This window comes from Ictalurus furcatus, chromosome 23 (genome assembly GCF_023375685.1).
Source record: "Ictalurus furcatus strain D&B chromosome 23, Billie_1.0, whole genome shotgun sequence".
Lineage (NCBI taxonomy): Eukaryota > Metazoa > Chordata > Actinopteri > Siluriformes > Ictaluridae > Ictalurus > Ictalurus furcatus.
The window spans coordinates 8,905,554-8,928,980 of NC_071277.1; the positions used below are offsets into that span (position 1 = coordinate 8,905,554).

At 38.4% G+C, this 23,427-nt stretch overlaps 2 protein-coding genes across 5 annotated transcripts; both read right to left on the minus strand.

Annotated features, from left to right (window-relative positions):
* Window positions 1–54: 54 nt before the first annotated feature.
* ankrd33ba (ankyrin repeat domain 33ba) lies at window positions 55–11,309 on the minus strand. The gene is made up of 4 exons (XM_053611091.1): window positions 10,807–11,309; window positions 2,001–2,130; window positions 1,585–1,725; window positions 55–1,192 (listed from the first exon to the last, which is right to left on the minus strand). Exons 1-4 carry the CDS (start codon window positions 11,227–11,229, stop codon window positions 360–362), a joined length of 1,527 nt encoding a protein of 508 aa, XP_053467066.1. The 5' UTR covers window positions 11,230–11,309; the 3' UTR covers window positions 55–359.
* A 6,241-nt stretch (window positions 11,310–17,550) lies between these two features.
* On the minus strand, window positions 17,551–23,356 carry ropn1l (rhophilin associated tail protein 1-like). 4 transcript variants are annotated; one of them, XM_053611086.1, is made up of 8 exons: window positions 23,199–23,319; window positions 22,881–22,925; window positions 21,981–22,118; window positions 21,644–21,794; window positions 20,668–20,791; window positions 20,417–20,578; window positions 19,307–19,482; window positions 17,551–18,487 (listed from the first exon to the last, which is right to left on the minus strand). In XM_053611086.1, exons 4-8 carry the CDS (start codon window positions 21,772–21,774, stop codon window positions 18,433–18,435), a joined length of 648 nt encoding a protein of 215 aa, XP_053467061.1. In that variant the 5' UTR covers window positions 21,775–21,794; window positions 21,981–22,118; window positions 22,881–22,925; window positions 23,199–23,319; the 3' UTR covers window positions 17,551–18,432. The 4 variants fall into 4 exon arrangements, with proteins under 4 accessions (XP_053467061.1, XP_053467062.1, XP_053467063.1 ...); XM_053611087.1 differs by having other exon boundaries at window positions 21,981–22,121; XM_053611088.1 differs by lacking the exon at window positions 21,981–22,118.
* Window positions 23,357–23,427: the final 71 nt, after the last annotated feature.

A 23,427-nucleotide genomic window follows, 5' to 3' on the forward strand; every position in this document is an offset into this window, starting at 1 on the left:
GTGTATGAGGGAAATGTGTAGTTTTTTTTTTATATACATTGCTTCTAAAAAAAATAAAAATAAATCATTTTAGTATGTACAAATATTTTTGATTTGATATTTATGCTGGTACTGTAGATGTTTCAGCCAATAACAGCTCGGATGTTGGGCCCACCATGGAAAGATTGTGTGTGTGTGTGTGTGTCTGTGTGTGTTAGAAATTTTGACCCTCTGACGAATCAAAGCTTGTAGTATCCCAAAAAAGCGACCGTTTTCTTACAGAATAAATATGAAAATAAAAATGATGATCAAAAGTTTCAAGTATCAAAATTCCCATGCCGAGATGTGCCCGGATGTGTAGCGCACACGTCGTGACGGAGTTACTTCTGTTTACCACCAGCGAGGTGTCTCCTAGTGATTGCCTCCAGACGTTTCCGCTCAGCTTCTTCTGCCTTCTTTCGTTCTTCTTTAAGTTCTTTGTACCTCCACTTGGGCACCTGAAGGAACTGGCCATTGTTGCAGCTACTTTTGCGCCGCTTCTTCTCCGGATCGTGCGGTACCGTCGGAACCTTGGTGATCCGCAGCTTGGGCACCACTAGGCCCGGTCTCACGCTGCTCCGTCTCACCAGGTGGAGCGGGAGAAGACTTCCTCTCCGGAGCACTGAAGAGTCACTGGGAGTCTGGGGCTGAAGGCTGGCACGCCTGTCTTTGGGTTTAGGCACCAGAGTGACGCGAGAGTTCTGGAAGAGGCGTTTGTAGTTCTCCAGGCGTTCGGTTCCGAGTCCTTTGAGTTGTTGCGTGCGCTGCTTTTTTAGGATCTCCTGGACCGAGACGCGGCGTTTCCCGACGCACGGCGGACTACCGGGACACACCGTCCGACAGGACGTGGCGATAAACGGGCTGCCAAGCGCTGTTGTCATCTGCACCATGTGGTCGAAGACGCCGTCTTCTGAAGCTTCCGTCACGTTGCTGATGTCAAAAAAGTTGCACAGAGCCTCCATCATCTTCTGGACACAGCCTTTGTGCTGTTGCGATTTGGCCACCAGAGCTGGCAGTAATGGCCACTCAGGCCGGTACGAGTCGGAGCACTGTTCAGGACACGGCCGGTGGATGAGCCGCTGCATGACGAAGGCCGTCTCGTGCCGTCCGGTGAACAGCGCCCACTCACAAGGCGTCAGCTTACGCCCGCTATCTCTGGCTTCCAGATCAGCTCCTAGCAAACAAACCAGAAGTGGACAGATTCAGAATCATCACATTTCCAAAAATCTAGTTGTATACAATTTAAGGTCTGGTTTTATTTAAGGATTTGTTTTGGAATCGCATTCTGTCAAGTCATTACTTTGAAGGTTCACAAAACGCTCATTAAATTGGTGCGTAACTGAAATAAATGAAGTGATTTAAACTGAACGGCGTAATCCGTATGGACGAGTATACCATCCGAAGCTGATCAATCAGGTTTCACGTTAATATTCATACAAACTCAGGAGCAAAACATTTCCTGCAGAAACGATTTACGAAGAAATTTGTACCCTTGGAGCTATTTGGATCTGCAGAGAGTCCTCATGATGTATGTAGAGAGAGAGAGAGAAGTGAGGGATGACGTACCTGCCATGATCAGCGCTCGGACACAGTCCACTCTGCCCTGCATGGCGGCTTTCATTAGCGCGGTGAATCCATGACAGTTCTTCTTTTCGATGTCAAGGCCAGGGAAGTAGTTGAGTAGGTAGTTAGTGATGGTGATGTGGCCTGCAATCATCAGATAAAGAGGTTTAATACACAATCTTAACCATAAATGTCCTTAATGACAGAGCAGACACAATCACAGTGCAGGGATGATTGATTTAAGCTAACAATTATTTCATTAGATTTTATAAAATGCAATGCAAAGTAGAAAAAAAAAACCTGGCAATATGCCATTCGGGAGTCGAAAGATTCAAACGATCTGACTCGGTAAATTTCCATCGCTATTCTCCGCACGACGTTAACGTGAGTGTAAGATCAGTACGCGAGGTGAAACCCACCGGCCTGCGCGGCTGTGATCAGAGCCGTGTTGCCCTCGTTGTCCTGCCAGTTCACGTCCAGGTGCGGACACACCGACAGTGCGATGACTATCTCCACGTAGCCGTGATAACACGCCACCATCAGCCCAGTCTGCACAGCCAAAATTCACAAATACATCAACATTAAACCTGTACAGCTGCGCTACTCTCAGAGCTGCTGTTACAGAAATTCATCAACACCTTCTGACCAATCACAATTTGGGAATTCAACAGTGCTGTATTAGAAATGATAACAATAATAGGCTAATATGTAATAATTCTACACAACAGCAATTACACATTTAAGCAGTACAGTTAGTAATTTTGTGGAAAATAAAAGCAGTCCCTCTCGAGCGTTCCCTCTAAAGCCACGCCCCCAAGAACCATGTAAACAAGCTAGGTAAGCTAGAAGAGGCGGAGCTTTCTTAATTGATACGAGTCGAGTCACACGTATGATGCTTTACTGTTTTTTATTTGTGTGTAATGGATTTCGTGTCTGATTTTCAGTCATGTTGTTCTGTTAGTTGAAATAATGACGCCTGATTGTCTGAGAGCCATATTAATATTTAACAGACAATAATATTTAAATAACCTTTATTTGAAATATTTCCATTTTTGAGAAGGATCTATTGTAAAGTAGTAGCTCTGTTCTTACGTCCTTGCCCACATGCCGTAGATTTATCATCATCTCAAACTGTTTTCTCAGAGAGCCAATTCAGCCCCGAAAGGCCACGTCCTGATTTTGATTAAAAAGTCATTTTAGCAGAAACAGATTTCACACTCGACCTGTCTGATTCAATTCTTTATAAGGAACGTCTAATAACACCTTAGAGAGCTGCACACCTTTTACGCTCTCCTATGTCTAGATTTAAATCTGCATTGCTTCTCTGTTTTATATTTGTGTCATAAGATCTTCTTTAGACATTTCCGTCGGTCCGCTCAGCAGAAAAATTTATATTAGCGTGTCCAAGTGATGCGAGGGCTAATGACTAATCGTACTAATCATAGAAAGGACTTTTTTTTTATTTTTATAGTAAAATACATTCACAAAGATTCTTATGAAACTGTTACATCTTCCACACAAGGCATTTAGTGCTCAGTAGGTCTGCAGTTAAGTCACTACATGTAAGGAATAAAACAATGTTCGTGTTGCTGCTGTAGGAAAATAATCAACAACAGGGTGGTGTGATGAAGCAGACGTACTCTTACTAACCCAGCGTTGATTATTTTCCTATAACAGCAGGTCCCCAAGTGTTTTCTACTCTCCTACTTCTACCATAGCAATTTGCAAACCGAAATCGAATTTGCCGTATTTATTATCCATTTATAGTTACATTCAGAAACATTGTGAAACAAGCCAGTTCTCAGTTCTCACTTGAGGTATATGAGCTATAAACATAACCCAGTTACAGATTTACCTCTGATTGGTACAAAGTGCTAACACTGGAGACTCCTTACAGATATTTCAGCGCTGTTTCTAGCTATAAGTAGTAAAAGCAGTCACTAAGGGGGGCCTGTAAGAAAGCAGGATTTTTATAGACACTATATAGTACAGATAGTACAGCAGCTGTCACTTGATGTCACTTAGAGACCCCCGAAGGCTCAGAAACAGCCCGAAATATTCAAAATGTCTAATGAATGTTTTAAAATATCAGATTTACTGACAAAAAAATTGTAAATAAGGAAACAAATCTACCAGTTTTGACCTTTAGATGTACAGTAAAATGAATCAACCCCAACTGCGATAATGGCTTCTGGTGGTTATAAATATCCTCAAGCAGCAGGAAGAAATCTGTTCACTCCCGAAAATACAACTGTGCTTTCAGTCAAAATAATACAGTTCCTCATATCAGAAAACATTAAAAAATGTGTTACTAAAATGAGACTACTTGAATTTTTTTGACATCATGGCCATAATAGTGTTTTTATACCTAGAGTAATAAAGATACGTTAGAAAAAGAAAAGCTGTTATTTGCGATATTACTATGCGCTGGATATCAGTAGTTATTTAATTTCAGGCTTTAATGATATTTTTCTGAGCCAGAAATTAGCCCCTCCCCTTGATGGAACAGAGCTGCTCAGCTCCTCCCCTTTTTCGATTAAAAAAAAAGTTCTTCATTTGAAATATAACATCTTGAAACAATGGTAGGTCACAATAATGTCATGGTATCTTGAAAGACAAGTTAAAGTGAAATAATTATTACGAATTAAGATGTCATAATAAAGAAATATTAAGTCAAAAATAATGATAATATCTTGAAATAAAAAATTAAGTCAAAATAATGAGTTAAGTCAACAAAACATCGCTATATTAACTCGTAATAGCAAAATATTAAGTCCAAATAATAAGTTAAGTCAATATAATAAGATAATAAGTATCTCGAAACAACAAATTAAGTTGGATAAACGTTATGAAGTCAGAATTGTGATAGTAATTCAAAATAATTCTTTATTTTAACAAATCAAGTCAAAATATGTTAAGACAAAATTATGTGATATTAAGTCATAATATGGAGACAGTACCTTAAAATAACAGGATAGTAAGTCAAATCTCCTGAAACTAATGGACTGCTGACATCATTACGGTTTTATTTACAGGATAGCTGAACTACTGGACGTAGGCCTGTGCTTAGATTGGATTTGCATCACATTTAAGTTACTTTGAATAAAAAAAGTATCTTCAGAGTGAATATAAATGTAAATGTAAATATATACAGGTGGTATTTTGGGGCATCGGGCTCACAGTGTGTTTTATTTCCCCTCTCAGCTCAGACTCGGATATCTGTCTCGTATAATCTGCAGCCTAGTCAGCTACTGAAATAGAAAGGATTAGCCTCGGGAGCGAGTGACCGAGCATCCGAGTTTTTTGCACTTACTCTCTCGTTCGGCTTTTTTTTAAAGGATTAAAATCATGTTCGATTTTAAAGTTACAATGACCTGTTTTTTTTTTTTTGGGGGGGGGGGGTTATTATAAATATTCACAAATAAATAAAAGGAAATAAAGATATGCATATTTGTGTTTTAACTAGTTGCTACTGTACAACTGTAGTGGGGTTTTTTTATTGATTTTTTTTAGCATTTTTTTGTTATTTATTTGATGTTAGTTAATATTAGGGCTGGGCGATATGACAAAAATATTGTATCACGATTCGCGAAGGCATTTCTACGATGCACAATATACGATATGTATCACGATATAAACTGCCAGTGAGAGAGAAGCACTGCTGATACTTTATTTGATGCCCTAGTTAGTATTACTATTTTGTAGCTAGTAGTAGTTAGCGATTGTTAGTAGTTAGTCAGAAGGGCAAATGAATTCTTTTTGAAATAATCGAAAATATTCTAACGATTTAGTATTTAATAAACAAATATGTCGTAACGGTAAATAATATCCGCTACATACCTTTTGGATATTAAGTACATATTAGTAAGTATGTGCCCGAAAAGACTTCAAATTCATACATACACTGCAAAAAAAAAAATCTTAGCAACATTCCTCGTCTGTTTTTAGATGCGTTTGCTTATTTAAAGCTTTAGATGTATTTTATTAAAATCGGAGATCTTTTTGCTTCTTTCAAGAAATAAATGCGTACAATTATCCGAAATATAAGACTATTTGAAGGTTAAAATTATTTTTTCAAATATTTGCTTTATTGTAATCTTTAGTATAAGAAATAGTAGATACATTTGACTATATTCAAGATATTTTCACTTTACTTACCAAGTACTTTTACTATTAAGTACTAAGTAGTTACAGTACTGTAAAATAAACTGCTTTCATAATTAATAATCAATAACTCTCTGACTGCATGTGCATGAAATTATGTGTAATGTAGAAAACCTCATCTCATAAACAATTTATGAGAGAGCTGGTGATATATATGTGAAGATAAAATATCGATATTGAGATGAATTGTGGCGCAGTATACTTTTCTGAGACATGAATAATAATTAAATAATGAAATAATTAAATGAATAATTGCAAGCTAATTTATTCTAATTTATTAAAAATTCTCGTATTTATTTTAGCACATTATATAAGAATGGCATCGAACTCAGTTCTTTTAATTTTTTTCTAACACAGCATTGTAATATTGTACATTATACACTATATCATGCATTGTAGAATTGTCTCCACGTGTCAGGATGTATTTTTATCTCATTTTTATCACGTTGCCCAGTCGATGGACGACGTGGTTAGATCTTTCTTCCTTCAAATTCACATGAACGATTTTAAGCATTGTAACGTCTCGTCTTAATTGGATTGTGAAAAATTGTTCTGTTTATGTGGCTATAAGAGGAGCGGACATCTTGAATTGAGCGAGGATTTGACACGGACATTTGATTAGTTGTTATATGAAATCATGGACACTTCATTATTTGTGTAGTGTCATGTACTCAATGCTAATCACATTTTTGGAGAAGTGTGTGTGTGTGAGTGTGTGTGTGAGAGAGAGAGAGAGACTGATGAAGTGGGTCTTAATGAGTCATGGTGTCTTGTTGCCATCTTATAAAATGAGAGAGAGAGAGGGAGAGCGAGCGAGAGAGAGAGAGAGGTAATAGAGTACCCGTCTGTGTGTCAGAGATGGCGGAGTTATAAAGAGATGGTGGAGAAATGACTCATCACGTAAAAAGCCCTTCTTGCTCTGCACTTTGTACTCGAGGTGTACATTATCACGACTGGGATTGCACAAGACCCAACGAAGACAGTTGTGGTTTTCACTTTCACGTGAGCGCAATGAAGGCCCAAAAAAGGTCATGTTTCTAAACACGTGAGCGTATTGGAGATGGCAGATTTCTCTCGCCGTGTGACGTGTTTACAGCATTTATTAACTTGTCCTTAATAACAGCTTCACCGTGTTCTTATAAAATAATCACAGGTTTCAGGTGTAACATGTGATGCACATGTGATTTTATTTATTTATTTATTTTAGGTGTGGTTTTCTTACAGGAATAATTCTTTTTCACATGATCCCATATTGTTCACACAGTGTCACATGTTTACTTGACTTCACTTTCATAACATAACATGGTGAAATGGATTGCCATGGGGGGTTTTTTCCCCCAAGTTTATTCTTGACCCACCAGTCTTCCCATCACACGGCTACCACCCCGGGAAGTAGAAGGCTATCACATGCTTCCTCCAACACACGAAGCCGCCTGTCGCATCTTTTCAAACTGCTGCTTGGGCCGAGTCACGGGGCGGCATAACACGTTCGAAAGGAAAGCGCTATCTGTCCCCTTCCGCATGCATGACCTCACAGACGCCTGTGATTGGCTAGTGTCGCTGTGATTGACAGTTGAAAGAGAGTATGCCCCTCCCACCCAGAGCGCACAGCCAGTTTTGCTCACTTGGCTCCTGGACACGGATGACTATAGCATCGTCGTGATGCAAACAATAGAGTGAACGCTTTTATTGTGCGGTAAGTTAAAGAAGTCGCTGGTTAAAGAACCCCTTTCCTAGAGGACAGTAAAAGCGGGTCAAAGATTGAAGCAGCCACGTTTGAGAAAGGCTGGATTTACACAACACGATCCAGACACACTCATCACGTCCAAAAGTGTTCGTTCTTTCTCCCTTTAGTGCTGGTTTGCATTCTCTCTTGCTGCTGCGCTACAGGATGGAGTGTTACGGAGCACGGCTCTGATGTTAATGACTGGACACGCTTCTAATACAGTCACACCACACTCATGCTATAACTGTGATGTAATCACGTCCCGCTCCTCTGGATGGATTCATCGGTTATAACAGGATTGAATGAGCTTTAGAAAGATAGGTGAGGTCTGCGTGTACGTTCCTTTTAGTTATACGAAATAAAATGTGATGGCTTTTAAGAAAAGAGGAATTTCGTTTTAAGAACTCCAGGCTCTTGTCATCTCAAAACTGGACTACTGCAACGCACTACTCTCGGGCCTCCAGGAGCTCCATCAAACCCCTTCAGATGATTCAGAACGCAGCAGCACGCCTCGTCTTCAACCAGCCCAAAAGAACCCACGTCACACCCCTCTTCAGCTCCTCCACTGGCTTCCTGTATCTGCCCACATCAAATTCCGATGCTCACGTACAAGACCTTGTCTGGAACAGCACCGCCCGACCTCAGCACTCTACTGAAGGCTTACGTTCCCTCAGTGCAGTATTATTACGGGAATTCTGTTCCCGCTTGATTAATCACGTGATCTGTGAATGCTGAATTTGCTTAATTAAAAAATTATCATGAAAAATCACAATTTTTGATTCAGCAACCGATGCAAAATGGAATCACGTTTTACTGTAAACACACGTGGTTAGAATCCAGATACGTGACGCATGAAATAAAAAGGTATAAACGTGTTTAAGAACTAAAAAATTGCACAGAATAACATTGTCTTATATCAGATGCATGCACATGACCAGTGAATGTGGTTTCATTTATTCCCAACGAAAATCCACAACTTGCATAAAGTATGAAATTTATTTCAAGATGGCGGCGCATTGTGAAACGGCACAGTGCCGAATTATATCCGTCCATTTTTAATGCAGCAAGCCGAATCTGAGCGGTGTTTTGTTATCAGTTATCAGTCTGCACAAAGCACAAACACACTTTTTTTTTTTTCCTCCTCAGCCTACTTCGCTTTATCCTGACAGCGAACGAGTTCTGGCCCACGTCTGCCACTTTCATTTGGCCCACATAGCGCTGTGAAAGGAAGGTGATGAATTCCTCCGAGTCTTTACTGCCAGACCGCAGCCACAATTCAACCTTTATGAGATGGATCTCGGGAATAATACAGACCAGAAATTACAGTTGAGTCACTTTAAGTGAAATTCCATAAGTGAAAAGCATTAGATTATAATGCTTATGATTGGACCGGTTTCGGCCTGCACTATTTGATTGACCCTTCGACACGGTCTCCACAAATTCACACAATTCAGTCCGTATAAAACTTTACAAAGGTTAACGTTAGGGTTTGTACCTTTTCTTACTTTTATGCTTTAAAGTTAGAGGGAAATCCAAGCACATCACTGTTGTTTTGCTTCAAATTTGTCCAAAGTGTTCATTAGATTTGTTTGGAAGCTTGCCATGTGATGACCTGGTGCACCATCCATGGTGTGACCTGGCCTCGTGCTCAAGTTTCCCAGGATAGACTCCGGATCCACGGTGACCCTGACCAGGATAAAGCACTTACTGAAAGTGAATGAGTGACTGAGTAAGTGTTTGGGCCCTTCGCTGCCTATAAACATCATCATAATTGGTGCAAAGAGAAAAAATTGTAAGTGAAATGAAACAAATTTCGATTTGTTTGATACCGCATCCAGAAATTGTGTTGACTTCAATTTTGACAATTGTAACTTTCAACATTTCACGCTGTTGTCATAGTCATAACAGTCTACTAACTTAATGACCGTACTGTTTTTAAAAGTTAGCAAGCTACCGTTCGGTCAGCACTGACCGTAGAAAGAAAACGTACTAAGGCATACTGTTGCTTATTACTAAGGCGGTACCTTTTAACGATGCATCTTTAAAAACCTTCTAAATCTTTCTCCTGGTGTAAGGAATGGAGTGTCTTTAACCCTTTACTGCATGTTATTGCCATCTGGCAACAATTAATTTATCTCCATTTTTTTGATAGGCAATAATACAAAACTACTATTTTCGTATATAACTGGAAAAATTGGGCTTTAACTTTAACATAACAAAAAAAGAAAATCGATATCATGACCAGGAAGTGCTGTTTGCACTTCCTTTACTGCAATCACATGGCATGGTGAAGTTCATAATCATGTTTGTTTTTGTCATTTAAATGACATATTTATTTAAATGTTTATATATTGTGAGTATTTTGTTGAATAGTAAAAATGGAATTGTTGCCATACGGCAACAACATGCGGTAATGGGACCGTGGTACAGTGTGTGCGTTCATGAACTCAAACAGGCATACATAGCAAACCAGACCCTAGACTTCTCTACTAGTATATTTACATTTTTTCACATTCAAAGTAAGAAAAACTTGCCATTTAAGACATTTTTGCACCGTGTTTTCTGTTATGTTTCAAGAGAAAGAATTAAGAATTCAAGACAAAGACTTAAAAAGAAACTTCACCCAAAACATGAATTTCGATCTAATTTTTAGATGTATTTTAAGCGAGTAAATCCATCCGCATACTTTTCTAGAAGATATCACTTTTACGTGCTTACTAGTTGACCGAAAACACTGCAACTTATAATTTGGGAAATTCTGTAATTGGAACTATAATCACATAGGCTACATTTTGTGTAATTTTTGACTATATGACACTTTCCACCATTGCACATCGCTGCCATACGGCAACAATTTCCCAACTTCCCCCTGCTAAAATAGTTTTTCTACACTTTTTAATGTATTTTAATGACTTGAGCTAATTCAAGTCATTAAAAAAAAACCATAAAACATTGTTTGATGTAAATGTAGCCTAATCATTCATGTAGATGGTTAACACGCAAACATTTTAAAGACATAATTAAACTACATTAAAAACAAATCCACCTTAAACAGGTTAAAATATGTATAGATGTATTTACTCTTCTAGATGAAAGATGTAGGCTATAACTGGATTAAAAAAAAAATGTATTCTGTGCTAACCCTTAAACGTTTAAAGTATAACACTACAACAGGGTTCTTTCAAGTAGGAAACTAAGAACACTTGAAGAAACGTTTTTTTGGGGGGAAACCCCGGAGAATGGTACAGATTAGCTGCCTGTGAATCGATTCTCCCGCTCGACTCACTCTAAAGACTTGTTCAGAATGAATCGACTCGTTGCCTGGCCGTACTTACCCGGTTGTTCTGGTCCTTTTCTCGCACCTCTTCCTCGGTCACACCCTGCCGGATTAGAGCCTTGACAGTGAGCGCACTGTTACTGCAGCAGGCTCGGAACAGCGACAGCGTCCCGGCGGGGGTTTGCGTCAGGTCGCACTCCGACTCCGTGAGCTCTTCATCCGGCGGGTAGAACGAGTCATCCGAGGCGATGCTCCGCGTGTCGAACGAGTCCGAGAACTCATCGTATTCCTCGCAGTCCTCGCAATCATCCTCAGAATAATAATCACACGAACCGAGATCCTCGTCGTAGTCGCTGTACTGGATGTCCGGCGGCTCCTGCGCGATGGACGGGTGGATTTGCGTGGAGTTGATGCTGAGTTTGGGTTTGAGTTTACCCGCTGTACAGCCTCCACCATCCTCCTGGTCCCTCATTAGCAGCATCTAACCCGTTAACTCATCTGGCTTCGGAAAGTAGTGATAATAAATAATAATAATAATAATAATAATAATAATAAATTGGGTCTTTTCTCGTAGCTTCTCTCATCCTGTCCTCCTGAGCTGTCCTCGTAAACTTGATGTAGTTCCAGATTGTGTTCTCATCACGTCTCTCCGTCCAAGTACAACACAGATCTACACCAAACAGTTACCGAACACGCATTAATCCCCGCTGAAAGTCATTAAAAGCCGCATTGTCCCGTTTGCGTTTGCGCACTGCGAGCTGCTCATCCATCTGTAGCTCTCAGACTCATGCGCTAATAAACAGGAGCTCCATAATCCGATTAGATTAGCTCTCCTCCTCCTCCTCTAAATCATCTAGTCCTCACGTTAGAGCTCTTGGCCTGTTTTATAACACGCGTTAATTGCCACGTTTTGCTCGGTTACGCGTGATCTAAAGTAGTGAAATGTTCTCTCTGGGGGGGATTTTACTTTCGTTTGAGTATTTCAGGGTTTTTTCGTTATTTTGTGAGTAATGAAGTCGCTCCGCCTGCCTGGAAATACCCCGCATAATCAGCCACTACTGCAGAAATTTACAGTCTTCCCGATGTAAAAGTGAAACTACAAACCGAGCCTGGTTTATTCAAATGAAGATAGGGATATTAACGGAGATAAACAGGTGCACAAAGGAGGACTTTATGTAAACTGTACTGGGTTTACTGGGAAGCATCACATAGGGGCTGACAAGCAGTGACTCCAAATCCATACACTGTCAGAAAATATGTATTAAACTAAACTTTTCTTTATGTACATCTCTCACCGAAAGTCTAAATGTACATTGAATTATTACTCTTACACCTTAAGGTGCAATTATAGGTACACTTCCTTCACATTACCATGTAAATAAGGATACACTAAAGGTACAAGAGCTGTAATCTGTTCTAAAGTGTAGCATCAGAGTGACAACATAAAGTACAGTTTAGCATTTGAATTAAATTCTGCTCCATTTTTTTTTAAATTTCTAAATAAATGAATACATTTCTAAATAAATAAATGTGCATAAGCCAAAGTAACTTATTTAAAAACAGAGTAGCGTAAGGAGGAAAAATACATTAAACCCTCCCTACACCAGAGCCCCAGTTGAAGAGAGAAAGTATTTATTTTTAACACAGTTGACATTATTATTCACTATGTAATGAAATAAAATGCTACCAAATCCTTTCAAACACGTTATAAGTTCAGAGGTTAAATTTAACATTTAAAACCTAAAAAAAAAAATCTAGGATGTTAGCTGGTTAACATATTTTTCAAATTATATAGGTACTACACAAATGCTAATAGTTATTTCTGCACGCACACACACACACACACACACACACACACACACACACACACACACACACACACAAACACACACACAAAAAAAATCCATTGTACATTTATTTCAACAGGATTCCAAGGAAGAACCGTTTTGGGAACTCTTGAAGAACCCTTAGGAGAACCAGGAGTGACAAGCAACGGTACAGTTTAGCACCTTTACTCTAACCTGAAACAGTTCTCCCAATCGACTCACTTAATATTTTGTTCAAAATGACTCGTCCCATAGTTTAGTATTATATACTGTACAGATAGATAGCTATATGCAGTTATATCCTCCTGAATGCGCTGTTTAATGGCGATTTAGACTATATATTCCACACGTGCTAATAGCAATTGCAGAAAACGTATAGTTTTAAAAATGTATTAAATGAAAGTGCATTTATGGCTTATAGATAGATACGACTTTATTCCACAGTACAGGTTCTCAGCAATAATATGTAAAATTTTGACTTTGTATTATTTGCACGTATGTATTTTTCTCATGTTGATGTTTTTTTCTTCTCTCCGTATCTGCACAATGCACTTTCCTTTACAGCTCACCGTTAAGTGTTGTAATTGCTGTGTGTAATTACTGAGGCATTTTGCCCCGAAACACTTGGAGCTCATGTAGACTTGTCTCCGTCTCCAGCTGTAGTTTTATCACTGTACTGCGGAGGAGAAATCACTCAAGACACTCCATAGTAGTATAAGGATTAAAACATGACACGGCATGCTGATACAGTAAAATAATCAACGACGCCGTCATGTGATGAAGCGGAGTTGCTGTTACGACTACAAAGTTGATTCATTTTTCCTATAGAAGTACCTCCTGATGTGTTTTATTCCTCTTATAGCACAGGAATTTGCCAATGATGACCATTTCATTTATTGATAAAACACCACGTCATTCTTTTTATCCATTTATAGTTACGTTTAATGTCATGGAAAGAAGTCCGTGGCATGAGTTAGTTCCTGTTCTCACGTACATTATAGCAGCTATAAACAGCCGTTCCCTCACCGGAGCTGACACCGGAGACTCTTTCCGTAAATGTTAAATAAACATCTCCTTAGAGAAAGCCATCATATCAATGATTACATGTTGTTTTTAATCTGTTTATGTTGAGCAACTGCCATACAAGTCCGTGTGAAAGAGCTGTTACTATAGAAACAATAGCGTATTAACGTATACGAGCTGTTGTCATAAAAATAAACCAACACCTTCTGACCAATCAGAATCCAGAATTCAACAGTGCTGTGGTATTTTACCAACATGGCATTACACTGAACTCAGACCTGTGTTCCGTCTCTGCAGGGTAGACGGGCCCAGAGGAGTGTGTGTGTAAGTGTGAGTAAGGTCAAAGTTTCTCTGCTCCCCAGCTGCTCCGGCTTACACAATTACATTAACTCTGCACTTGATAAATCCCAGAGACAAGCAGTCAGGTGGGACGAAATCCCTCCCAAGCAGAAGTTCATCTGGGATTCTCGGATCCTAACGCTGGATTGTTGGATGTACGGTGTGACACTTAACCCCTGCCTTTGGACAGCTTTGTGATGTATAAGTAGCCAACACTGTCCAGTAAAATATTAAATATGAATGTGATTCAAAATAAAATATCACCCAGAAATATGCTTAACTCCTCCTGGTTGCTGATTTAGGGGGCGGAGCTATGTATTCATACAGTTTGTGATGTCACAAAATAAACTCCACGGCTTTGGACCAATCACCTCCAATATAGATGCTCAAACTATTAGAAGATGACAAACTGTGCATAATTTCAGCCACACAACCCACATGCTAAGCTGCCTACAGTGCTTTGCATAAATATTCACTCCCCCTTGAACTTTTCCACATTTTGTGGTGTTACAACCTGGAACGGAAATGGATATAATTAATATTATGTGTCATGAATCTGTACAAAATACCTTGGTCTTGATGATGCTATATGTTTAGAGATGTTTTCTCTAATCTTTTTAAGATTTTGGAAGTGTATGGGTTCGGGAATACTTTCATTGGTTGGATTAAGCTACTTTATAGACACCCGGTAGCGGCAGTACAAACAAATGGACTAATTTCAGATTATTTTACTCTGGATAGGGGCACCCGGCAGGGTTGCCCTCTTTCCCCATTATTGTTCTGTCTTGCCCTGGAACCATTAGCAGCTGCGATAAGAAAGGAGAATGATTTTCCAGGGGTGGTGGCGGGAGGTGTGGCACATAAGCTTTTGCTTTATGCAGATGATATTTTATTATTCGTCTCTGACCCTACTAGATCTATTTCCAAAAAATTTGCCCGATTTAGTTAGAGTTAATGTTGACCCATTAATAAAAAGGTTTTCGAGTGATGTAGACAGGTGGTCTTCTTTACATTTATCTATGATCGGGAAGGTTAATGTTATTAAAATGAGTTGTATTTCAAAATTCAATTACCTGCTACAATCTCTCCCTATAGATGTCCCTCTTTCTTATTTCAAGCAATTTGAGAGTATAGCGAAGTCTTTTATTTGGAATGGTAAGCGTGCCAGGTTAAATTTCAATAAGTTACATAGGCCGATTGACAAGGGTGAGCTAGGCCTACCCAAGATTCTGTTTTATTATTATGCATTTGGTCTCAGACATTTGGCTCATTGGTCACTTCCACCTGAGAGAGCCCCTCCCTGGTTCTGCATTGAACAAGAAGTTCTTGCCCCTATTTTGCCACTGCAAAGCCTTTCCATTAATCTAACCAGAGAAGTTAAATCACACCCTGTTATTTCACATCTGCACTCAGTGTGGACAAGAGTGTCCAGAGTGTTTGATTCTGATATTTATCTCAATGTTGCCTCGAGCCTATGGCTAAACCCCAAACTACGTATTAATAAGTCCCCTTTTTGTTGGTCAGAGTGGATCACGAGGGGGGTTAATACACTCGGTGATCTTTATGAGAGTGGTGTGATGATATCTTTTGAAAAATTGGTTCAACATTTTGGGATCCCCAGATCTCAGTTTTTTAGGTATCTTCAACTACGCCACTTGCTCTGTACTATTTTTGGGCGTAGCATGCACCCCCCTAAAGCAGCAGATACTCTGGGAGAGGTGACTTCTGCTTTTGGAAGAGGACATGAAGCATCAGTGTATTACTCCTTACTGATTCAGAGTCTAGGGGACAGAGTCTCGACCACTCTCAAGAAATTATGGGAGAAAGATTTAAATTTGGAATTGGGGGGAGGAGAGTGGGCTAGGATTTTAAAAAATATAAAAACTGCATCTAGAGACGTAAGGGTGCGCCTTATACAATTTAAGATTTTACATCGGTTCTATTGGACCCCCTCTAAATTGTATAGGCTCGGTCTTAAAGACACACTCACCTGCTGGCAATGCCATTCAGAAGATGGAGACACCACCCATGTTTTTTGGGGGTGTCGTAAGATCCAAGAATTTTGGTTGAAGGTGCAGAGCTTTGTATGTGAGGTGTTGAACACTCAGATCTCATTCTGCCCTAGACTCTCTATTTTGGGAGATGGGGAGGTCACAAAATTGGAGGATAGGTACAAAAAAGATTGGGTTTTGACCAGTGTGATGATTGGTAGGCAGCTTATTTTAAGGGGCTGGAAATCAGATGGAGCGCCCTCGTTTCCAGAGTGGTGTGTGGAGATGGGGAGGGTGGCTGCCTTTGAGGAGGGGTCGATCAGAAGGATGGGAGTTGGGAATTCCTTCAGGAAGAAATGGAGCAGTTATTTGGCGTTTTTGGGGGACTCTCGAGGAGGGGCGGTGGAGAGTATAATTTAGAGTTTAGTCTATGATTATACTTGATTATTGTATTTTCCCTTTTTTTTTTAATTGTGTGTATTTTTTTATTATTATTTTTATTATTATTTTGTTTAGGTTTTTTTTGGATATGTGAGTTTATATTCTATTGACCACAGGGGTGTTCGTGGGGGGACCAGGGTGGGGTGGGAGGTTGGTAGGGGGAGGGGTTATAGTGGGGATTTATGTTAAAATAGTTTGATTCATTATATATGTTGTTTGTCTCTTTGTGTTAACTTGTGAATCAATAAAAGTGTTAATTACCCAAAAAAAAAGAGACGTTTTCTCTAAACATATAGTATTTCCAGGGGAAAGATGAATTTATATTTACAGTGAGACTCCATTTTGACTCCATTCAACTAATCATCTGACTTCTGATGGCCACAGAACTAATATAGGGGTTTCCTTTTGTTTTAAATACCATTGCTAACTATTCCAACATACACCCTCCATTTTATTCCTGGTAAAGTCCATTTCAGTTCCAGGTCGTGACGCTACAAAATGTGGAAACGTTCAAGAGGGGTGAATACTTGTGCAATGTATTGTACCTTAAAATCTATTAAAATATGATTACATGAATCAAGAGTGGGTTTATTTGATTTGGTTTCAACATCTATAATCGTTAAGTTGTCCTTTTTGTTTAGGGAGGAATCCTTAAATGATCTATGTAGTGGTTTCCTATGTCCTTCATTATCCAAAGACCCCTTGAAGAACCCTTTTGTAGGTTACACAAACACGCTTTGGCCCAAAATTGAATTGAACCCGAATGAGAAAATTAATATGGTGTGTTTTCAAAATGAGGCTGTTTTTGTTAATAATAAAAAAAAGACTGTGGGTCAATCGGTTGATGACTAATTGCTTGCAGCACTGAGAATGACCTTCCTAACACGAGCGGGACACTGAGAGCACCTCTTTATTTGATTACAATTAGTCTCTGTCTGCACTTTCTCACTCTGCATCGCAATTAAGTCTTAATGAACGAGTAAATGAACTTAGCGTCCGTGATTTTCCTCCAACCGTAGAAAACAGCTAACAAACACTTGCGGCTGGACAAAGTCTAGTTTCTGTTCTCAGACACGTTATCGTTTCGAAAGGAGAGAATTTGTGAGCTGGGAAAATGAATACGGGATCGCGATCAGAATGAATCGGAGAACTGACTCGTACTCAGAAAGAAAGATTTGGTGCTTCTGTTTCAGCAGTAATAAACTTTATTAAAATAAACCTATAATCCATTCTACTTTAACATTTTGTCATTTAAACAAGGCACACATTTACTACACAGTTCATACTACACACGTGTGTGAAAAACGTACATTTAGTGTCCTACTGCCTTAGACAAGAGGCATCCAGTAACTGTAATTACACCACAGCGCTGTTGAATCCTGGATTCTGATTGGTCAGTAGATGTTTTCTAATTTTCTATACCAGCAGCTACAAATCACAGCTTTATATTACGCTCTGATACGTTATCGTTTCTATAGTAGCGGCTCATTCACAGAGACTTGTACGGCGAACGCTCCGCTAAATAAATGTAAAAAATCGTTGACGTTTTCTTAAAATAAGGAGTAGGGAAGTGTCAGAGGTAAAGCTGTAACTTTTAAGTTTTCTGACAACTTCAGGACAGAGGAGTTTACGCTTCATTATGGTTTCTGAGTAGCACGACAAGCTGCTGGGTTTTTTTAAATTATTATTATTATTAACGTAAAGAGAGAGAGAGAGTAAAAGGAGAGGCGAGGGAACGACTCCTTATAGCCGCAATACTTGTTTCATGTTGTTCTTTTTTTAAAAAAAAAACAATATCGTAATCGTTGACAAATTGCTGTGGTGTAAGACGAGGAAAACAACTTTGGGTCATAGTGAGTATTTGTAATTGATTAGTAAAAATCTGAGGACATATTAATAAGCATAATACGTATATCACCCAGAAAAATCTAAAAATACGCCCAGGATTTATAGAGTTAATGTTTAAATCCTGCTGCATCGTTAGTGTGGTTATATAAGATGTTTCAATCTCGGCGTGAAGAGTGAATCTGAAAGCCATCTGTGCTCTGTTTTTCACTCGCACCTCTACACATCGAGGTCAGCGAAATCAGACGGCTGGACCATCCCACCTCGACGCGTCCTAAAAACAGGGAAAAAACCAGCAGTCATTACTTTACTTACGTTATTCATGTGTGTGTGAACAGATTGCCTTCAGATGTTTCAAATGAAAAATTATACACACTACTCCTAATAAATCTGCCCAAATGTGATGTGTGAGCAACAAAACTTCCAGTAAGCTAAAGACATTCGATGATGATAAATAAATAAATAGATAAATAAATAAATAGATACATAGATAGTAATACTCAGGACAAACTGCAAACTTCCCGGAGCTGTCTGTGGTTTACTGCGACACAGACGTCATAACTAACTAAGTAAGGAACTAAGTACGTAAATAAATAAAGGAATAAATAAATACTTGCATACATATTTATTTATTTATTTATTTATTTCAGACAAATGCAGTGAATAACTGCACATCATAATATAATATAATATATTAATAGCCTATTCATACATAGTTTATTTAAATAAATAAATCCTAATATTAACAACATTAATGATAATAATCTTGAGTAATAACATACAATAATCGTAATGGTTATTTTAGTGTGTATTTTTATGTGCAGATTTATTATTGTCTAAACAACTGTTTACTGAATCGAATGAGATATAGGCCATTTTTCCTTCAATTTGTTTCTTAAAAAGCTCTTTAGTTCCATAATGGCCATAATACCGGATACAGAACAAAAGAGGTAGAACTCCTCGACTGCTTTAAAGTCCCATGAGTGCGTGGTTTTTGGATTTCATCGCTAAAAGAGAGTTTTCAGTCACGATGATTGTGAAGCTGGAGAGAGAACAATGCTCCACATGTGTCTATATATGTGTGTGTACTCACACAGGCTCATGTAGGCTGGACAGGAAGCTGTCTATCTCGTCCTGAGGAATGTCTCCGTCCACCTGGGCCAGGTACGTGTACAGTTCGATGAAGGTGTGGAAGGGGATTCGAGCTGCTCCTCCCTCAGGGTCCTCGCTCAGGATCTCACACGCAAACTTCAGAGCGCTGATGATCGTCTGTGAACACGACACCAGACCTGAGGCTCACTTTCACGCTACGTACGTACTACATACTCGCAGACGGTTCACGATGTGTAATTATTCCCATCAGGTCCATCATTCAGTGTTGAATGAAACAAAATGTTTCTACTGTATGTCATTGTGTGAGGAATAAAACATTGTGTGGTGAGATGTTCTAGACAAATAATCAACAACACGGTTATTGTTCTGAGCTGTAGGCTTCTACAGAGCTTTACCTCTGACTGTTACAAAGCACTGACACTGGAGACTCCTTCCGTACATGCTACATAAACATCTCCTTACAGAAAAACTTTTTAATCCGTTTAATCAAACGAACCATTGCTTAAACTTATCTAAGTTATTCTTTTCTTCTTTTGTTTTTCTTTTGCACTTTTGAGTGAGTTACACACGGACAAACAACCGACATATTCTTTTAAATCTAGAACAGTATTATTTCAGATTATTTCACATCGTTTTTTTTTTCCTTTTATACATTTTATTTTGTGCCAAATGCATTTAGTCAAACTAAATAACACAAGTGTTTTATCAAATTAAACAATACTTTGAAACAATATATATATATATATATATATATATATATATATATATATATATATATATATATATATATATATACTATAATATAATTTATTTATAGTGCATTTATAAGTGCGCTAAGAAACTAAGATAGAGGATTGTTTTGTCAGTGTGTAATATTTCTCAGTGCAATATAAATTTCTTCTGTGAGTGTGTAGTATTTTCTGAGTTTTGCAGTACAACACTGCCATCACGCGGTATTTACAGGAATTACAGCCTAACTGAATCACTAGTTCAGATTATAATCTGGCAGTTCTACAGGCTCTTCCCTAATTACAGCAGGATTAGAACAATAAATCCCAATGATCCCAATAAATAAATCTGTACTGCTCACTCCGCTCAAAGCGCTGCACCCGAGAGCGAAGAAGTGCATCCAGTCGACCTCCGTGCTGAAGTTCCCGAGCGTGAGCAGTGTGTTGAGCTGTTCAGCTGGCAGACACAGCCCTTTCCACTTCTGCTGTAACTCTTCTTTACTAACGTCCTTCTTGGATGAAAGCTACGTAGAAAAAAAAAGGACATCATAAGCACGTTTTCATGATGTGTATGCGTTCAATACAGGATGAAATACACCTGTAACAGACCCACCTGTTTATGAAGAATTTTGAGGAAACCTGGAGTGAGCGCAGTGTCTGTCTTCTGTGTTTTTACAGGGGTTTCCATCCTGTCTTTGACTGGAAGTGGTTCACCTTCTGATAGCGCTGTGAAATAGCTTAAAAGGACAAATAGCAATGGCAATGAGAGACAGGAGGAGAACAAATAAAAAAATAATAATAATATATTAGGTACAAAAAAAAAAAAAACGTTTTAATTTTTTTTTTAATAAATAAAAACTGCTTCGAAAAACTTTCCCATTAAATAAACTTGCCGTTTCAGTTCAAACTGACTTGAAGAAAATGAAACATAAAAGTGGTCATCACTTGGGTACGGGGGAACCATATACAGGTGCATCTCAAAAAATTAGAATATTGGTGACATGACAAGCTGGGGTTTGTTTGTTTTTTGTCTTATTAACTTGACGATAGAGAATAAAGAGGGTGAATAAAAAGAGAGAATAAAGAGGGTGAATAAAGAGAGAGAATAAAGAGAGAGAAAGAGAGAGATAAAGAGAGTGAATAAAGAGGGTGAATAAAGAGAGAGATAAAGAGAGAGAGAGAGAATAAAGAGGGATGGTGAGGGAATGACTGTTTATAGCTGCTATAACATAAGCGAGAACAGGAAGCGACCTGTTTCACGGATGTTCCATAACATTAAATGTAATTATAAATGGATAAAAAGCACAACGTGTAAATCTTCATTCTCATTACACAATGATGTGATATGAAAGGAGTAAAACACTTGGGAATGTGCTGTTATAGGAAAATAATCAACTTTGCGGTGGTAAGACTGACTCTGCTTCATCACATCACACCCACCAGTGTTGAATATTTTCCTGTAACAGCGTGACACAGAACGTCATTCGAGCTGCTCCGTAACTTTAAACAATGATTCTTTGCTCTTCTATGTAACATTACAAACTCCAGACTGGATCGTTCCTGTGAAGGTGAAGTGTATCAGGACTCACGCAGCAGACCACTGCAGCACATCTGGCGGCTGTGTCCTAATAGCAGCTTTAGTGAACTGTTTGAGGATGTCTGGCAGCTCGGGCGGGATGTCGATCTGCTGAGGGCAGTACATCGTGTCCGGAAGAGGCATAACTTCTGTCCTGAGGTGAACTAAAGGAGAAAAAAAAATGTATAACACCTCTGAAACTGAACAATAATGACTTCATTAATGCATGTTGAATTCAGATTACTGAATCCCATGTAATGTAAAGCCTTTGTATTCCTCAGCTTGGTGTACCTTTACCAAAAATCTGTATCTCTGATAGTTGTGTAGATTTATATTAATGCTCTTCTTACCACAGCTTGCTATAATAAGTTGTTGAAGTGTGCTAAAGCTAAAGTTGCTCGGCCTCTCGTTTTGGATGTTTGTTTGTTTGCTGTCTTGCTGTCTGAATTTCTTGCTTTGTGTTGTGTTATCGTTTATGATATAGCTATCTACTGCGGAAAACATCCATGAAGTACACAATAAGTTAAATTTGATTTTGAAATATAATAAAACCCTACATTTATTTGAAAAAGTACCTTCTTTACAATGTAAATAGACTTACTAGCTCTATAGATAACACTATATACACTACCAGTCAAAAGTTTAGACACACTCAGTGTTTATTTTTATTTTTTTTCCACATTTTAGAATAATAACAAAGTCATCAAAACTCTGGAATAACACAAATGGAACTATGGGGAATTATGTTGTGATTAAAAAAAATGAAAAATCCAAAATAAATGAAAATATTTTTGTATTTTAGCATCTTCAAAGTAGAATAGAATTTCCACAAATGTATTCTTGGCATTTTCTCGACCGATTTCTTGAGGAATTTCCCTGAGATGATTTTTAAACAGTATTAAAGGAGTTCCCACCGACGCTGGACGCTTATCGGCTTTTCAGGAATATTGTCGAGTGTCTACAAACTTTTGACTGGTAGTGTGTATATAGACTGCTCTATGCATCTCTTTAGATATATGCTCATGATAACTGAAATTGTTTTAATTAAAAAACAAATATCTAGTGTGATGGAAACTCGGTCCTGCTTCAGGTTTTACAGGATTGTGTCATTACTGTTCAAAATCACTCGTTTAAACCCTAGATTTTATTTAGATCTCATCAGATTACATAAAATACATTTTTTAAAAATCAGTTTTGAAAGCTTTTATAGAAGGTATATATTTAGAATTGTCAAAATAAATTCATATGACCTGCAACATGGCGAAACTTGGCTCTGATTGGTTTCCCTGAACTCTCTGTGAACCAATCAATGTGATTTCTCTTAATTTATGCATTTCAATGAAGAAAATCCCTGAAACATTACAATAGACGCCATTACAACCATCTTCGTTTTCGTTTTTCAACAATTAGCTTTTATAAACCAGCAAACTAGAACTCAATGTAAATAGCAAACAAACGTTTTTACCCCCAAACCGACTACGCATCTCAAGTTAGCCTGCATAAATAAAGCCACAATAACAATTATCATAAAACAGACTGCTAATCTAACACGTTTTTAGAAAACTTACCAAACTTCGAGTAGTCAAAGATTTTCTTCAGGATAAATTGGGTATTTTGTGGTTTATTTGTTTGGGGCTTTTTGTATAAATTTAAATGCAATTAAACTGCCTAATAGTAGGGTGTCCCTTGTTTCTATAGCAACCTAGTTTCTACACACCGTCTCATAGAAACGATGAGGTCATTTCTGACGTCACGGAATTTTTAACCAATACATTTGAATAAACACAGATATACAAG